This window comes from Rhinoraja longicauda, chromosome 30 (genome assembly GCF_053455715.1).
Source record: "Rhinoraja longicauda isolate Sanriku21f chromosome 30, sRhiLon1.1, whole genome shotgun sequence".
NCBI classification, from domain to species: domain Eukaryota; kingdom Metazoa; phylum Chordata; class Chondrichthyes; order Rajiformes; family Arhynchobatidae; genus Rhinoraja; species Rhinoraja longicauda.
Genome location: NC_135982.1, coordinates 22767826 through 22787065, shown reverse-complemented (window position 1 = coordinate 22787065; position 19240 = coordinate 22767826). Strand labels below are relative to the sequence as shown.

Here is a 19240-nt window from a genome sequence, read left to right as displayed (position 1 = left end):
TGCACAGAGTGAATCCTTGTGCCGTTGCAATCCTCCCCACCCCTCCCTGCCCACCCTCCACCTATTTCCCCTCACTATAGCCCACAGTGTGACCCAAATGACTCACCAGCAGAACACACCAGTTTCCCCCACAAACCAGCAGTGGGGAAACAACATCTTGGCTTACAGCTCTGTAAGTAATCATTGAACACATTAGCATCAGTCTCAACTGATGCAGAGGATTAGATGAACAAGAAAGGAGCACATAGTCATATTGTTTTTAGGGACTGTATTAAGATGCACTTTGAGTCTATACAGTCAACTTAATGCCTTTCAATTTTAGAGAGACTTTCTTACCAAATAGCTTATTAATCTCAAGTAGGACAGCAGTAATATTCTGTACACAGAATTGGAAAATACAATAACAACTGACAAAGTACTGTTTAAAAAAATAATAAACAAGTTAAAACACTGGGATTTGAACAGATATGTGCAAATGGCTGGAATTTCTCTTAATAGGTCTCCCAGGCAGTACATTACCTACCATTTATAACATAACACTGTTAAGTAAATAGATGCTTTATCAAATTACCCTCAAACCAACAGCCTTCCATTGGAATGGAGATAATAGGGGAAGCCTGGGCCGAACTATTGGCAAAGGAGAAGGTGGCAAAATGTAGAAGTATAACCTCTTTTGGGATTTATAACTCCAGATTTCACATCAGCCCAGAGGCTTAATTAATTGGCTTTCGAAATTTGAAATGAATTTGCAAAGAAATTGACCTTTTCCAAGAGTTGGCATCACTGTGATTGGGTAGTGTCTAGTAAACAAGATTGATGATTTTGTCTCGCTTTGCTGCTTTTTACTCCTAGAATGGTCCTGGTACAGTCAGTGCTGTTCTGGGCCATTGCCTTGGATCAGATAAGGGCGGCACGGTAGCGCAGCGGTAGAGTTGCTGCTTTACAGCGAATGCAGCGCCGGAGACTCAGGTTCGATCCTGACTACGGGTGCTGCACTGTAAGGAGTTTGTACGTTCTCCCCGTGACCTGCGTGGGTTTTCTCCGAGATCTTCGGTTTCCTCCCACACTCCAAAGACGTACAGGTATGTAGGTTAATTGGCTGGGTAAATGTAAAAAATTATTTTTTAAATTGTCCCTAGTGGGTGTAGGATAGTGTTAATGTACGGGGATCGCTGGGCGGCACGGACTTGGAGGGCCGAAAAGGCCTGTTTCCGGCTGTATATATATGATATGATATGATATAGCTTTAGGACAGCTTTCTCCCTCCCATTCCTGGGCCAGACACGTCACCAGCACTAGCCCGTGACATCTGGGCACTGGGTGAAAAATGAAGGGCGTTGACTTTAAGCACCCTGAACAATTAGTACCTTCACAGAGGAGGCTAGTAAGGAGAGGCAAGGAGAAAAGAGGGAAATGAAAGCATAGGTGGGAGGGAAGCAGGAATGAGAGAGCGAAGGAAAAAAGAAAATAAGGAAGAATGAAAAGTCAGTGTGAAAAGGAAGAATTTCTATCTGCAGTAATTTTAACATAATGAGGATAAATGGAAAGATTAAAAAATTCAACAAGGGAGGGATGGAATGTGTGGGAAGAGGCCTCACAGGCAATCTCCATAAGGGTCATTTTCAAAAGCTGACACTTCTGAGTTATAGCACTTCACCCCAATTTATATCATTTAGTTGCAAACCGTGACTGAAATCCCAATATTCAAGTCTCTCCACGAGTATAATAAATCAACTTAATTGACATTTGGCATAAAAAAAATTGCACGATGAGTTTCATACAAACATTCACCAGGAAGAGTGATTAACAATAGCAATAAGATTTGGGATTCTCCCCCCTCTCCTGGTGTCTGACCAGGTTGTGGGTTCTGTGGCTCCAGGGTAGTTGAGTTCTAGGATGGTGGGTTAAGGAAAGACGAATGTCAGGGTCCTTGGCAGCCTACTGTTGCCTAAATCTTAGACCATTTACTGTCCTTGACATCAGCAGTGACTGGGGGAGACTTATTGCTGAGTTCAGTCCTGGTCTTGCCCAAACTCTTGCCAGCTGGAGGCGTGACCAGGATTTCTCTAATCAGTAGCTGAACCTCTACACTGCCCAGAGTTTCAACCTGCTAATCCAAGATAGCTCCAGACAAATACCTCCAGATTACCAGTAACATACCAGACCGACTGGACAGAGCACTTGGATAAGGAGAGTTTTCCGGTGTGGTAATAATACAAGATAGTCCAATGGCACTAATTGGTTGTTCCAGAACCTCAAAATACTTCAATGGGGAGGCCACATGGGGGGAATTGAAGGCTCTGCCTTGTGAATAAGCAGAACAAGGAGATGAGTTCATTGTTCCAGAGCAGGCTGAACTAAGCCCAGTGCACAACATCCAAGCTGTGGGCTTCCTATCTGGAATGCAGGGTACTGGAGTCATGTCCAGAGGAGTCCCTTGGTGCTCCCAAACCAACGTATGACTTGTGCCTCTTTTCACAGGAATCCAGGGTATTGAGGGGAGCAGGGGTGTTCTGGCTGGAGTTCACTTTGGGACCCAGGACGGTGTATGATAGATACTGAGGGCGATTGACAGTGATAGTTATTTATGGCAGATTATACTGGGTTAGTTCATACACCTTTGGGCACGGGGGTTGTGGGGTGGGGTGGGTTAGGGTCATTATACTATGGTTGGGGGCAGAATACTAGTGGGCCATTAGAGGAGGGATGGGGTTAAGAAGAGTAATACTGTAGCTGGGGGGGAGGTAGTTTAGGGACTGTACACTATGGAAGGTAGTGGGTATTAATGATGGTGAGAAGAGATATGATGCTGAGCAGGATCTGGAGAATCAGCTCCAGACTTTCCATGTTCTGGTTGGGACGGTGTTTTTCTTGGCCCTAGGACCTTGTCCCTATCTGGCGATCTTCTCCCTGAAACAACACAATGCAACAGGAACAGCCTTCCACGAGCGTGCAAAGTAAGTGCAAATATGTACAAGTGAGCACAGCACTCCCCACCTGCTCACCCACCACCCTCTCCCCAGACAAAAACACTTGATGTGTCCAAAGAATGTTTCGTGATGGTCAGGAGTGTGGTGCCTGTAACTGCTGTCAGCCCAAGCTGATCCTGGGGACTTGCTGTCAATCTTCGATGCAGATTACATCACTGACTTTATCTTTCCTTTCTCCTTCCAGTTCTTTCAGTCCTTCTGACAAGTGCTTTTTATCCTGGACACTCACAGCAGAAATATTTGTGGTTGCTGCAAAGAAACAGAACTCGTTTAGTATATATATTTTCCCTCTGTTCTTTTTTTCCCCCCATAAAATTTCTAATGTGCCTTTAACTTAATAAAGCCTTCCGTGATGTTTCACTGTTCCATAACAAACAAGAACTTATTCAGGATCAGACTTTAGGTCCAAACTCTTTGGTTAAAGAGTTTCTGAGGAGCATCTTGATGTGGAGACAAGAGAAGCATGTGGAGGAATTGAAGGTGCCACCTCGGCAGCAAAAGACACAGGGACAAAGAAAGCCAGGCAGGATACCCTCTGAGGTTCAGAGTCCACTATTTCATCAGAGATGTTAAGTTTTATTCATTATTTGGCTCATAGGAGCTGCATTCACCATGCTGTTTAATCCTAAAGTCCCCTCAGGACAATCACTTAATCGAGATCAGTGTCCAAGAGGCCATTGAGATTTCTGCCCGGATTATCAGCACAAGATGATCAGGGAGAATCCAGTGCCGGATTCAGTCCACTCTGGCAAGGGAAAGAATTCCTTGCTCCTAAGCCACGTCATTGTGATCATTCGCTCTTAGGCCTTAGCTTCCACTTCTTGCCCAAACCCAGGTGCCCTGGACAGAATGACTGTCTTGCTGTGCCATTTAAATGATTATACAAGTGTTAGACTGGAGGAGAAGAGTGGAGTTGCAACATGTCAGGTAGCCTCATGGTCACATTTACTGATACAAGCCCTTAATTTACAGATTTGAAGTTGTAGAATTCAGACACACAATTCTGTATCTCTAGAACCTACCACTGATGTAGGGACCCAGTGGCATCTGGTTGTAGTTGATGAGTGCTCCTGTTCCCGGCCCCCGGAAGCTGGGCCCAAAGTTGTTGCTGTACATCTGTGCTGCTCCATACTGGCCCTGCGGGAACGGCTGCAAGACATGGTGCGTTTGAACACAAATTAACCAGGAAATCAAATGCAGAGTGGATCAGAGAATTCACAACTTTAACCACCAGATTCCCCCTCCTAGGCTTGTGTACACTGGAATTTAGAAGGATGAGAGGAGATCTTATCGAAACGTATAAGATTATTAAGGGGTTGGACACGTTAGAGGCAAGAAACATGTTCCCAATGTTGGGGGAGTCCAGAACAAGGAGCCACAGTTTAAGAATAAGGGGTAGGCCATTTAGAACTGAGATGAGGAAAAACTTTTTCAGTCAGAGAGTTGTGAATCTGTGGAATTCTCTGCCTCAGAAGGCAGTGGAGGCCAATTCTCTGAATGCATTCAAGCTAGAGAGCTAGATAGAGCTCTTAAGGATAGCGGAGTCATGGGGTATGGGGAGAAGGCAGGAATGGGGTACTGATTGAGAATGATCAGCCATGATCACATTGAAGGGCCGAATGGCCTCCTCCTGCACCTATTGTCTATTGTCTGAAGGCACTGACCATTTGTACTTTGTATTTCAATTATGGCTCACATGATCCAGTGTAAACACACTCACTCTCCACAAACAAGGAGCTTTACTGTACCTGCCCTCATGATTCAGGTAATACCACAGGAGGAAATACCTTTCTTATTAATAATGAGAGAATTTGCATCATAATAATGCCACAGAACATGTGTAGCGAGTCTCTCTGGCCTCACTAACAGGAGGAGCGAGGAGTTCCAACGTTTCACTGTGGATTGTTTGGAATGTGCATGCCGAGGGAATGAGGGGACTACCCAGTAACGCTCCCCCCTCAGAGTGCCCAGAGCTCCGGCCCGCTCCCTCACCTGCTGCTGGGGCTCAGTGCCCCGGTTGGCAAGTTGGCTGAGGATGCTTCGCTCAGACATCTGTAGCCTCGCGGCGACCGGTGGGACACGGGACAGCATGTTGGGCAACCTGGTCACGTCTGCCTTCATGTCACTCAGCAGCTCCTCCAGCTGATTCAGGACTGGAACAAACAAAAAGCAAAGAAAGGGCAAGGTGCTCAGGGCCAGGGTTTCAGCAGGGGACATGCCAGCAACAGCGGGGCTGTGGCTCCATCCATCCATCACAGTAACAGCACACACCAAGCAGGGCCATAGCCAGGAGGGAGGTGACAGGAACAGCAGACAGTAACTGCAGCCACCAATAACTCTGCTGCTACTCGCAGCCCAGCAACAGACCATCTACGGCCTTATCCTCTGTCAAACTTGGCTCTAATATTATGCTCAGCAACTTGCCTTTAGATGGACTCATTTCTGCTGCTTCCCTGTTGTGAGTCCTAATGTTTGTGCGTGCACTGAAGAAATGATAGATTATGCAGAATGAATCATAGGACAGACAACATTCTGAACTGGTATCTAGCTGCTGTACAGAGCTCACAGCGGCACTGGGTTTGCTTCTCAGAGTTTAGATCATAAAACAAAAGCCTGTGAAATTAAATTTAGAAAAAAAGGCTAAGGATCTGGCATGAGTGAGAGTGAGCATCAAGCTGTAATCACACACTGTTCTCTAATGGAAGGTCTTTCCCTAGTCTGGGCCTCTGTAACTCCAGGCTCACGACAACATGCTTCTTAACTAATCTCTGAAGAGACTCCTCACCTGCACTAGAACCCGTGGAAAAAGGTTTGAGAATGCTGCTTCTCGGCTCATTTAAGCAGCCAATAAAATTAAATCTCGCCGAGGACTTCTATCTCCACGGTTAGCGTTAGGAAGCTGCCGCCCTTCCTTACCGAGCTGCAAGAGAGAGCTGGTGGTCTTGGGTGTGGGGGGGGGGGGGGGGGGGGGTGTGAAGGGACACAATCTCTTCAGATCAGTGGTTTTACCCTGAGTTGTTTGTTCCAAGTACAACCTCAGGTTCCGTTTGCTTAACTTAACCACAATTATAAAAATCTTGGTCCGATGGAAAGGAGGCGAGGGGACGGGGGAGAGAACAAAACGCGCTTCCATTCCCCTCCCTGCCCAGCCCACTTCTAAAATAAACAGAAAGCTCGAATATCTGCTTGTATTTCAGATTTCCAGCAACTGCTGTTTTGACTCCCATCCGTTTCTCCCCAGGTTGACACAAGGGAGGTGCATTCAGTTTCTCCTGCCTTCTGATTGATTCCGTTCCAGCGAGTTCACTATTCTTGTGCCCCAGGAACAGGATTCAGACAGAGAGGCATTGAGAGCATAGTAAGGGAGGTTGGTGGGAAGAAGCTAGCTGGCCTAATTCATTACTCTTCAAACTGAATAAGTACAGATCATCTTTCAATTGCATCGCATTGAAATCTATGGTCCAAACTGAAAATGCAGCAGAGAATAGCATCAGCAGTCAACAGGGTCCTGAACAATTAAACCCAGATTTAGGAGTTCTACACGAGATTAAACACACTCTTGCTCCATCTTCAATAGAAAGCATGGTGCAAGAGGAATAATTTGTTGCTTCCAAAAAGTGTTTTACAACCAGGAATACAAAATGGGAAGTATTTATTCTCCGTAACCAGCTCTGTTTCTCGGAGAGATGCAATACCTGTGCTCAGAATCATGAAGGGCTTAGAAAAGACACAAACTATTTCCAATCACGAGAGGATTGGTGAGCAGAGGGTTCAGATTTAAGGTAACTGCAAAAGAGCCAAATGAAAGGTGAGAAGTGTTTAAATTCATATCATAGTTTTTGGAATATACTGACCTGAACAGGTGGAAGTCAAATCAATAACTTGCAGAAAAGAACTGTGCAAATTTGTACAAGGGCAAAATTCACGGGAGTTGGGAAGAAAAAAGGGGAATGGGAGCAGGTACATGAGGTTTGATGGCCATCTTCTGGGCTGTACAATTCAAGGGTCCTAGCTAGTGATGTGTAATATACAACATTGAGTACATTAGGCCTCTATTACACAGAACAAGGAGAGTTTTACCTCTGTGCACAGAACAAGGAGAATATTACTTTAGTGCATTATAATAGAAAATGTATTATCCCCATGTACACCCCCCAAATAACAACTTGTAATTATACAACACCTTTACCGTAATAAAACATAGAGGTGACTCACAGGAGCATTATCAAACAAAACCCACAAACTACACAGCAGGAAAGATGACTGAGCTTGCTGAACGGGGTCGTTTTATGGGGCAAGAAATTCCAGAGTTACGAACCTCGGCTGCCAAAGGTACAACCTCCAATGGATTGCAAGAGCTCGACAGTGCAGGAGTGCTCAGCCTGGTGTATTGAGGCCACGGAGATGGGGTGGGTGAGACTCAGGAACAATGTGGAAACAATCCCCATTTTAAACCGGAGCTTTTCTCTAATGCAAGGGAGTGGAGCAAATAGACACGACAGGTTGTGGGCAGAAATTCGGTCGAACTCAAGTTTATGGAGATGGGAATCTGACTAGGAGAAGATTTAATGGTCAATTCTAGAGACAGATAGGACTTGGGTGAAGGTTTCTGCAGCTGAGATGAGGTGAGAGCTGGGTGATGTTACAAAGGCAGCGGAAGTGAATCCAAAGTGGATTCTGGGGCCAAAAGTGATGCTTGGCTGAGTATCAGAGAGCAGTGGGGGAGAGGACAATAATTACTTGAGGAGAGGTGGGCAAGTAAAGCAATATGATGCCCGTAGCTAAAGAAAACTAGTGTTTCTGGATGATATTGCTGAGAAAAAGATCAGAGAATCAGGGGTCAGTGGAGGGAGGCAAACTCTAATATTAACTGTGGTGGGAAAAGCAGCCATTGCAGAGATTCTCAGGCTGCAGTTTGATCAAAAGAGGGAGGAGTGACAGTGACGAGGAATTTCTTTGGAGAATAACAGAGTAAAATACTGCAACATTGTTCTATTTTGGTACATATGACAATTAAACACTATCGACTCCCTTGAAGGGGGGAGATTTCACACAGGAGGGTAGATAACAAAGGGTATTCTTTGTGTCGTGTACGGGTTATATTCTTTGTGCCACACAGGACCACCGTCCCCAGACACTGAAGAGTAATTTGGGTGCAGTGCAGGGACAGGACATTGTCCCTCAATGCAGCAGTTTAAGTGCAGCTCACATCTGCCCCCTGGTGGTCAGCTCAATGATGAGTGTTGATCAGGTCTCTGACACTAATCATTCACATTTCCACTTCATCCACAGGTTCACTGTGATTTATCCATTTAACAGCGAGGTGTTAAGACTGCAGTCCACAGACCTTCCAGCTTAAACAAACCCACTTGAGGAGATTTCTTTGCTCGCTGTCAAATTTCCACCATAAATAATTCCAAACAGGAATGAACCAGCTGCTCCCCCTGCTGGTGGAGTTGGTCAGTGGCGACCCAGTGTCATTCACGGAGGTGTGGCGCTCCAAGCCTAAGAGTTAGTGTGGTCCAAGCTCAATAGACAGAGCAGTCCAGCTCCCATTGCTGGAGGAACTGAGCATCTCAGGCAGTATCTGCAGAGGGAATGGATTGACAGCGATTTGGGTCTGAAGAAGCGTCCTGAACTGAAACATTGTCCATTCCTTCCACAGATGCTGCCTAACCTCTCTGAGTTCCTCCAGCATTTTGTGTTTCGCTCAAGATTCCAGCTTCTGCAGTTCTTTGTGTCTCCTGCCCCATTAAACGTTGCCAGAGCAGTTACAAACAAAGTTAGGTAATTGGCTGCAGGTCAATCCTCACTCAATCACACCCGAAGCCGATACAACAAAGCCCCCTCACCACTGCCTTGAAACTACACATTCACTTTCACCCCCTCCCCATCCCAGCCCATCACTCCACTGCGAAGCATCTTCTGTACCTGGAACCTGTGGACAGGTAGAGGCAGCTTTTCTCAGGCTTGGCCTGATTGTCAGACTTGTCAGCGCCTGCACACACCTCTGATGCATCGAGCACTTTGTTTATCCAAAAATAAATTAAGATCACAATTACACCAGAGGCACTTCATTACAAAAAGCTGAATTTATTAGCAGATTTGCTATAAAAAAAAAAGGAACAATTTTTACAAGATATTGCGGGCCAGTGGTGCTGAAACTATTCTCTTATCTTTCAATCTCTACGATGTCCAGGACCTGTCTGAGTGGTCACTATGGAGACGGGAGGTGGACGGGAGGGGGTGCCCGAGATCATGTGACAAACCTTTGTGCAGCACGGCATTTGCGGGCTTGTTGCCGGCCAGAGATTCCTTGGAGAGGTGCTGGTGACTCTCGGCCAAGCATTCCACCTCGGCAAAGCGGGCGTTGAGAGCCATGGCGGGGTGGTTGGGGTCCTGGGTCATGTTGAGGTACGCAGCTCTCCGCAGTTGTTCTTCGATCACCAGGGCTTGCTCCAGGAGCTGATGTTGGCAAAAGGAGGGGGGGGGGGGGGGGTGGAGACAGGAGAGGGGGGGGGGGATCAGTGCAAATGGTCAGCGACACTCCCTCCATCACCACCCACCCACCACTGACCCAGGGGCTCACCAACATCCCAACGATCTCCATCAGTGAGAAACAAGGCAAAGGGGAGGAGGACAGAGGGTGGGGGAGTGGGTCAGGGCTTCTGATGCAGGGCACATGCCAGGAGTATCGTGCAGGGGGGGGGGGGGCAGTGGAAGGAGGGTGCATGGGGAATGGTGTGAGAGGAGAAAAAAAAAACATGAATGAAGAACTGAATCATCCTTCACAACCACTAACTTTGACATTGCAAACATCTTTGGTTTGATAACAACCAGATAACCCAACTGTGGTTTAAGGGATAAATATGGGAAGATTTCCAGCTTACTGTTATGGGCCCAGGGACTTGCACAAACATCTGGGGAAGCGAGAGGTGGTGGTGCTCATTGTGTTCCCACAGGGCTGTGCTGGGTCTACATGTCACATCACCTGCACCAGCCCCTGACGCAAATGCAGTTGTAGCCTGTTCACAGGCGTGCACATGGGACATGCACAGGGGACACGCACACACCCACAGACATGTGCGCGTCTCGGGGGCGGGGGGAAGTAAAGGGAAGATAGTGGGGGGGGGGGGAAGAGTGGCGAGGAAGCAGGGGAAGAGAGAGATCTCAGACTGCCAACAGCAGTATTTTGGTTGAGACCCCGGTACTTAGATGTGAAGTTGCCACCCCGGCTACCATCAGCACGGTCACCAATGTGACTTATACTTATATTTTCCACCCCAGCCCAACCTACCAAAGGGTTGAGTGATGCATGAATATTACTGACTTCAAGACATCAGTCTGTGACCGACACCAAGAACTAGCAGCACAACAGTGGTGGAGCGACTGCCTCACAGCGCTAGAGACCCAGGTTCAATCCTGACTACAGGTACTCTCTGAACAGAGTTTGCACATTCTCATTGTGACCACGTGGGTATCTGCCAGGCGCTCAGGTTTCCTCCCACATCCCTTTGATGCGGGTTTTTAGGTTAATTGGCTTCTATAAATTGCCCCGAGTGTGGAGGATGCAAAAGTGGGATAACATGGAACTAGAGTATGGGTGATCGATGGGCAATGTGGGGCTGGTAGGCTGAAGGGCCTGTATCGCCAAGAACAACTAAATACGAGGATGCTGCATTCAGTGATGGGGTTTGGAGTTTGGAGTTATTTTCCAGCCAGGAATTCCAGGAATCACTGACTCCTTCCCAGTGAGAGAGTGGAACCTGCCCCTTGTGTCCAACGTACAATGTCAGCAGTAAATCAACCCGATCATCAGTGATGATCACCACCGAAGCAGCGGCTATCTGTATATCACTGCCCTTCAGGGGGAGCAGTGCCAACCTGCCCTACCTCCCCTGTGGACCCACTACTGTCAGCAACTCCCACATGCTCTCTGAAATGGACCAAGGAGGGATGGGCAGTTAAAAATCTGGCCCGGTGTAAAAAATAATGAATAATAAAAAGAAACAGATGCTGGGGCCCACGGCCGACTTGCCTTGAACCTCCGGGCGAGGAACTTGTTCTTCATTTCCAGGAAGTTCCCCTTGTTCATCTCGGCCTTGAAAGGCTCATTGATGATGGTGTATCTGGGATCGTTTTGTATGTCCTGCCACCGAGCGTACCCATGACTGCATGGAAACGTTAAGAAAAGCAGAACGTGGGGAACGACCAGAGGAAGACAAGGACATGGTGCTTGCACCAGACTCAAGACTAACGGATACGTCATAGAGTGATACAGCGGGGAAACAGGCCCTTCGGCCCAACTTGCTCACACCGGCCAACATGTCCCAGCTACACGAGTCCCACCTGCCCATGGTTGGCCCATCTCCCTCTAAACCAGTCCTCTCCATCTACCTGTCTTACTGTTTTTTAAACATTGGGATAGTCTACAACAGTTCAGATTATCTCCTGTCTAGTGGCTGTGTTAACCTGGCTCTTTGTTTGAAATCTCCCTCATTACTTTCCCATTAAAAAGTCCCATAGCAAATTCTGCATAGGTTATGCACAGAACATGCCTTTGTTACTTGCCTTTAATGCACAAATGTGACATTTGCTGTTTCACCCCAGCCCCCTGTGCATTTTCCAGATTTATCCTCTTTTCCTGAAAAATAAGGAAGTAATTCATCTAGGAGGGAAGATATGTGAATGCTGGTCTAAATCGAAGGTAGACACAAAATGCTGGAGCAACTCAGCAGGACAGGCAGCATCTCGAGAGAGAGAGAGAGAGAGAAGGAATGGCCGACGTTTTGGGTCGAGACAAGTCTCAGGAGCTTTAGACTCATCTTCTTAGAAGGGCTTTGGTCTTAATTTCTCAGAGGAATATACCGGGAAAGGTGCAAAAACATTTGCCAGAAGATTACAAACTGCAGGAAAGATTGAACAGGAGGGAAAAGAGCAAAGAAAAAATTGTGAAGAGCTGAAATCTTCCAGGTTGAGTCATACAGCACAGAAACGACCCTTCAGCCGAACCCTTGCATGGCGAACAAGATGTCCATTCTAAGCTAGACCCATTTGCCCAGGTTTTGCCCATTTCCCTCTGAGACTTTCCTGTCCATGTACAGTCCAAGTGTCTTTCAGTGTCGTGAAGGGAAGGTGAGCAATGATGACAGTTCCCATCGCAGTGTGACTGGGTTGAGAGGTTGTATTGAAGGGGAAGAGAAACTAAACAAAGGAAGGAGAGGATGAGGATAAAGTGATGGAGCTGGAAGATATTGGGACGAGGTTCCGATGGAGCGAGGAATGGCTACAGTGCGAGTCCAACGTCAGTCTGTGACTGCGAGTCCCCACACCAGCTTTGAACCCCCCTCTCTGTGAGTGGTGGGGTCCCCGTGCCCTGACCCCCCAATCTCCCCCCACCCCACCCTCACCCATCCCCCCCACCCCTCCCCAGGGTCAGGAAGAGGATACGCAACAATGCCAGCCAGCAGCCAGTAGTCGTGCCTCCTGTGCCAGATATCGTAGATCTTTCCGGAAGAGACGGCAGCTCGCTCTTCGTTCTGCCAAAGCGTGTGCAGTTCTGTCGAAGCAAAAGGCAAAGTGGTTACCTTGCAGCGACGGCTCGCCAGGCTCCGAGCCCAGCGCTGATGTAACAGAGTCCCCGGCTCCGTCACCCTAACCCCGGGTCCTCGCGCTCCCGTGGGAGTGGGGGGGGGGGGGATTATACCTGAGCTGACCCGGGCTGAGGGAGGGGGAGACGTGACGAGAGAATGAATCTGGTTCAAAACACAAAGCGCTGGAGGAACTCGGCGGGTCAGGCAGCATCTGTGGAGGGAATGGACAGACATTTCGGGTGGGGACTCTTCTTCAGACCGACTGTAGTACGAGGGAGAAAGTGGGAAGAGTGGTGGGGGAAGGACGCGCAGCCTGGCGAGTGATAGGTGGATACAGGTTAGGGTAGGTGTGAGGGAGTAACGGGATGTCCACCAGCACTGCAGCAAGCTGAGGGAGGCAGGAGAGGGGATGAGAGGATTCATCTTGTTCTTCCTCACTGTTAACGCCACAGAAAAGGGGGGCAGTGGGATTTATAGACCAGGCGATGGAATCTGTGGTAGGGTGGGGTTTATAGACTGGGTGGGTGGGGTGCATGGGGCGGGAGGGGTGGGTGGGTTTATAGATGGGGTGGGTGGGGTGAATAGGGCGGGAGGGGTGGGTGGGTTTATAGACGGGGTGGGTGGGGTGAATGGGGCGGGAGGGGTCGGTGGGTTTATAGACGGGGTGGGTGGGGTGAATGGGGCGGGAGGGGTCGGTGGGTTTATAGACGGGGTGGGTGGGGTGAATGGGGCGGGAGGGGTGGGTGGGTTTATAGACTGGGCAGTGGTGCCCGTGGGGTTTATGGGCCGGGCGGAAGGGGTCGGCACAGTTGGTCGTTTATAGACCGGGCAGGCAGAGTCCGGTACCTGTGAAACCCCCGTCAGCGATGTTGAACATAAACTTCCCTTTGCCAGACTGATCCTTCCTGGCCTCTTCCTCCTTCACCTCCTTGGCGAGCTCTCCATTCTGCAGACTCTCCGCCACCTCTTTGTCCTCAGTCGTGTCCTCGGCTGCCGAAGGAAAGTCAGGTTAAACCTCTCCCAGCAGCGTTCACCTCCCGCCATCTCCAGCCCAGTCCAGCGGCAGTGGAACCATCACAGGGAGAGTCCTGACACCAGAGACAGTGAGACGGTCTCCATGGCCAGGGAGCAGGTGGCAGGGACCAGCAACACCAGGCTAATTCCCAGTTAATTCCTGGGATGGCGGGACTGAAAGAATGGGTCGACTGGGCTTGTATTCGCTGGGATTTAGAAGGATGAGAGGGGATCTCATAGAAACATGTAAAATTCTTAGAGGATTGGACAGGCTAGATGCAGGAAAAATGTTCCCGATGTTGGGGGAGTCCAGAACCAGGGGTCACAGTTTAAGAATAAGGACATTTAGGACTGAGATGAGGAAAAACCTTTTAACCCAGAGTTGTGAATCTGTGGAATTCTCTGCCACAGAAGGCAGTGGAGGCCAATTCACTGGATGTTTTCAAGAGAGAGTTCGATTTAGCTGAAGGAATCAAGGGATATGGGGAAAAATCCAGAACTTTTTTGATGATCAGCCATGATCATATTGAATGGAAGTGCGAGCTCGAGGGGCCGAATGGCCTACTCCTGCACCTATTTTCTCTGTTTCTAACATCATGGGATACAGCCCCGGCTTTGGCCTGGTCTACCCCAGCCTGACCCTGGTCACTCCTTCACACACACGGTTGTCTCCACAGCAGCTGCATGCAGACCTTGGACTTTTTCTCGCTAACTGCAATACTATTACACTGCAACACTGTATTCTGCGCTCTGATATTTGTCTCTCTGCTCAACCAGTTGAACCAAATCTGGAAGGGGTGAAGGTGGGAGGTGCAGGGTAGGTGGTGGTGGGGGGGGGGGGGAGGGGGGGTGCGGGGTGGTGCCAGATGGAGAGGGAGGACGAGGATGACGAGAGGAGGGGAGTAGGATCAGGCACCCTTCAGCCCTTCCTCCGACCGCACCTTTGGGCTGTGGCGGTGCCGCCTGGTCCAGCAGCTCCCACGCGCCCCTCTCCTCCGCTCCCGTGTCACTCGACTGCTTCTTGCTCTCCGCTTCCTGGGGGCTCTCACTGGCTGGAACAGCTCTCCCTCCACTGGGAACCTGCCGCAGGGTAGACATTAGGATAACACATCAGTGCTGCACTGGACTCGCCCCGGCCAGCCCCTCCCCCCAAGCCGACCCCTGACCTCTCACCCTGGGGTATCCCTGACCCTACCCTCCAGCTGACCCCTCCCCCTGGGGGAACCCACCTGCCCCGTGCCTTTGTCAGTGACCCACTCCTGCCCGATTCTGCGTTCCACCCTCCGGGCCTTAAATCCTGTTGCATTTTTAACCCTTGCCCCTCCAGTGAAAGATTGTGGTGAAATCTCTTTCCATGGCTCAGTGATCTGCCCATGTTTCAGAATGAATGGTACTTTATTGTCACATGTTGCAAGTCACAGTGATATTCCCTGTTTTGCATACCCAAGGTATGCAAAGAGTCGCCACATAAAGGGCGCCAACAAAGTTACAAGTATCCCATTTTAACACAAACCATGTTTAACACATTTCATAGTGGTGTCCAGAGTTCTAGTGCAGCTTTTGGCCGACACACTATCTTATGCAGCCAAATTGAAAAATAGTCAGGCGCCACTCCACAATACCGAGGGTCACGGACCGGACTAGTCTTTGAAAATGGCGCCAAAACCTGGTGACTCTTGCATGCGGTCTCATTGGACTATTTCTAAATTCCTTTCTACTAATCGGGGATTGTGCTTGGATATGGCAAAATTTGCTGAACTTTATGCAATAAAAAATTTAATTGTACGTCTGCATATGTGACAATAAAGAACCATTGAACCAAGTGCAGCGGTTATTAATGATGGTCATCAATGCTTATGATCAGTTAATGTCTCTGAGCCTTGTTATTGTAAGATATCCTGTGAACAGAACTATTCTGATTCCTGGATTAATGAGCACCTCCCCTCCATCAGTAGCTGTACCTTCAGGCAGAGGGGTCCACTTTGCCCCTTCAATACTTGCCTCAGTCTCTTCCTTGTCCCTCTCGCCATCATCCATCATCTCCGCACAGCAGCCGTTCTTCTCTAAGAGGGAAGAGAGTTGCTTTGGTCAGGTTAAACCTGCAGCAACCGCACGCCTCAGCTTCGAGGGGTTTCCCCCACCCACCACAGAGCCACCAGCCCAGCAGCAGCTGACGGCCAAGGCTCATTACCCTGGGTTAAACCACTGACCCACTTCCTGCAGACCTCCCACCCCGTCCTTGAAGCTAGATGGTGGTGTGTGTCCACAGCTCAGACACCCTCCAATTCCACTTCTTGGCCCCCACTGGGCTCGTGCTCCAGAGATGTGATGAGGACATTGCCAGGACCCGAGGGCCTGAGCTACAGGGAGAGACCGGGCAGGCTTGGACTTTATACCTTGGAGCGCAGGAGGCTGAGGTGTGATCTCATAGAGATGAACAAAATCATGAGGGGGAAAAGATGGAGTAAGTGCACAGTCTTTATGTCATATTTCTTACATTATATCGTATCTGCTTCAACCACCGCCCATGGCAATGTGTTCCTGACACTTCCTACCCTCTGTGTAAAACATAATTCACCCTGTACATTGCCCCTCTCACCTTCAGGCTATGCTCTCTAGACTTTGACATTTCCACCCTGGGGAAGAAGGTTCTGGCCGATGCCTCGTCAGAATCAACCAAACATGCTCAAGGCCATCAACCCCTATCCTTGCTCCCCTCCCACCAGCCAATCTTGACACTCATCCCTAGGACAGACAACACTGGACTCTGACCCAGCAGGACCCACCAGTGGAGGAATTGGCTGGCACCCCTGCAGTTGGGCAGGCAGGGCTGGCAGCCACGGGCGTGCTGGAATCGGAGGAGGTGCAGTCCAGGGGCTTCTTGCTCTCCACTCTCTCTGGCACCATGTCCGGCGTGCTGTACCTCCCGTTGATGTATTCAAACTCCTGCACCTAAAGATGTGTTATCCAGAAAGATCAGGTTAGTGACGAAAAGCAACTCAAATATCAGAAAAAAGAACAGGTTCAGAAACCGGGTCGGACAATGAAAGAATAAAACCTCAAACCAGGCAGAGGTGACAGGGGGGAAATGTAGTCGTGGAACTGGTTGGGAAAATGTCCACCTGACCCACTTCAGCTGTTCCACGCCCTCAGGACCTGACACCTGCTGCAGGAACATCACCAGAGACACAAGCAACTGCAGATGCTGGTTTACAAAGAGACACAAAGTGCTGGAGTGACTCTGCATCCGGCAGCATTTCTGGAGAACATTACAGGTCGGGTGGCTTCTTCAAACTCAGAGTCTAAACATCACCTCTCCAGGAACATAACCCAACTTGCTGGACTATGCAGAGAGAGAGCATTGCTCCATATACAACTGGTCACACACGCCATGATCAAACATCACAGATAGAGCTCTGCTCTGCCTCTAACCAATGCCAGGAGCATTTCATTCCCTGGTGTCGAGGGAGCTTTATTATATGGACAGAGAGAGACACAAAATGCTGCAGTGACTCAGCAGGTCAGGCAGCATCTCGCGAGAAAAGGAATGGGTGACGATTCGGGTCGAGGCCCTTCATCAGACCCAACCTTCATCCAACTTTATCATCCCCCAGCCCCGCACGGCCCGGTTTTACCTTCTCCACAAAACCCATAAACAGAACTAACCTTAAATGTCTTTGGTAGAAACCAGCATCTGCAGTTCCACCTTACACAAGTTTTATTATATATTTGACGTGCTCCACCTTCAAAGGCAGTATTTACTGAGAGAGGAGAGAGAACGTTTTACTCTCTGTCCAATCTATGGTGTCGTTATCTCAGGACTATGTCATTGATTACCAGAATGTTCCATCCCCACCATGTGCACAAAACTTAACAAAAATTCTGAACAAACGACTTTATCGGAATGCAGTCAGTGATGTTTCTTTGTTCGAGTCTCAAGAAGGTTTTTCGACCTGAAACATTCCCTATTCCTTTTCTCCAGAGATGCTGCCTGACCCGCTGAGTTACTCCAGCACGTTGTGTCTATGTTCGGTGTAAACCTTCCGACACATGTTTCTTTGTTTATCAGGCAAGCCGGTATTTTGTGTAGGGAAGAACTACAGATGATGGTTTAAATCGAAGATAGACACAAAATGCTGGAGTAACTCAGCGGGTCAGGCAGCATCTCTGGAGAGAAGGAATGGGTGATGTTTCGGGTCGAGACCCTTCTTCAGACTGAAGCCAGTATTTTATTCATTAACGAGATGTAAATGTATATGTCTCCTTATAACTGGGGCAAGATTAGATTATTTTGCTGTTGAATTAGTGAGTAGTCTCACAAGTCCCCTCTGGTCAAAAGTCAACCTGCTTTACAGGAGCCAGGTCCTGCTGCTACTTGCACTGCCACTAGTGGGCAGCACTGTCAACATTCTGAGTTCACTGAGACTGAAAATATACAAACAATCGTGAATCCCTTCACTCCCCGACCCAGCGAACATCTCCCACATTTTACCATTTCGCACAATTGTCCAATATAACAGAAGTTTGCTAAGTGTCGAGGACCTTTTATGTAAATGGTCCATATTGGCTGCCAGAGGTACAATTCAATCCTTGAGCAAAAACACCCAAGTGCTGGAGGAACTCAGCGGGTCAGGCAGCATCTGTGGAGGAGGTGGGCAGACCACGTTTTAGGTCGGGACCCTTCTTCAGAATGAAATTCAATCCTTGCTTCCACTGAACTGAATACATCTGAAGTGCATCAGGCCTCTGATAACAACTCTACCACAATGGTATTGTTGCTGCCCGATAGCACCAGAGACCTGGGTTTGATCGACTACAGGATCTGTCTGTATGGAGTTTGCACGTTCTCTCTGTTACCACGTGGGTTTTTCCCAGGTGCGGCAGTTTCTCCCACATTTCCAAGGCATACAGGTAGTAGGTTAATGGCCTCTGTAAATTGTCCCTAATCTGTTGAATAGAACTGGTGTACAGGTGGGCCATAGGGCCTGTTTACTGGCTGTATTTTTTTTAAAGTTTAGTTTAGAGATACAGCGCGGAAACAGGCCCTTTTGGCCCATCGGGTCCGCACCGACCAGCGATCCCTGCACATTAGCACTATCCACTAGGGACAATTTTTACATTTACCAAGCCAATTAACCTACAAACCTGTACGTCTTTGGAGTGCGGGAGGAAACCGAAGATCTCGGAGAAAACCCACGCAGGTCACGGGGAAAACGTACAAACTCCGTACAGACAGCACCCGCAGTCGGGATCGAACCCAGGTCTCCGGCGCTGCATTCGCTGTAAGGCAGCAACTCTACCGCTGCGCCACCGTGCCGCTCTAAACTAAATCAAGTATCTGTAAACTAAAACTAAATCTGTCCTACCCACTCAACTGTCAAGAGGAGAGGGACTTTATGATCTGCCCATAAGCACCACCTCTCTATCCCTCAGCTTATTTAGCACAAATTAATGATTGCCCTGTGGAAACAGGCCCTTCGGCCCACAGATCTCACTACAAACATCGATCACCCGTTCACACTAGTTCTATGTTATCCCACTTTCCCATCCACTCCCTACACACTAGGGATAATTTTACAGAGGACAAATAACCTTCAAACCCGCACATCTTTGGGATGTGGGGGGGAAACAGAGCACCTGGAG

General features: G+C 48.7%; 1 protein-coding gene across 2 annotated transcripts in view; it reads right to left on the bottom strand.

Moving 5' to 3' along the window:
- Positions 1-253: 253 nt before the first annotated feature.
- The window catches only part of LOC144608102 (chromodomain-helicase-DNA-binding protein 5-like), a 74368-nt gene continuing 55381 nt past the window's right edge, over positions 254-19240 (bottom strand). For both annotated transcript variants that reach the window (XM_078425429.1, XM_078425432.1), the window contains 10 exons: positions 16384-16549; positions 15599-15660; positions 14539-14677; positions 13430-13573; positions 12441-12549; positions 11029-11161; positions 9260-9455; positions 4983-5143; positions 4013-4139; positions 254-3239 (listed from right to left, as the gene is read on the bottom strand). In XM_078425429.1, the coding sequence (XP_078281555.1) occupies positions 3121-3239; positions 4013-4139; positions 4983-5143; positions 9260-9455; positions 11029-11161; positions 12441-12549; positions 13430-13573; positions 14539-14677; positions 15599-15660; positions 16384-16549 (1356 nt within the window). In that variant the 3' untranslated portion in view covers positions 254-3120. The remainder of the gene's footprint in view (positions 3240-4012; positions 4140-4982; positions 5144-9259; positions 9456-11028; positions 11162-12440; positions 12550-13429; positions 13574-14538; positions 14678-15598; positions 15661-16383; positions 16550-19240) is intronic.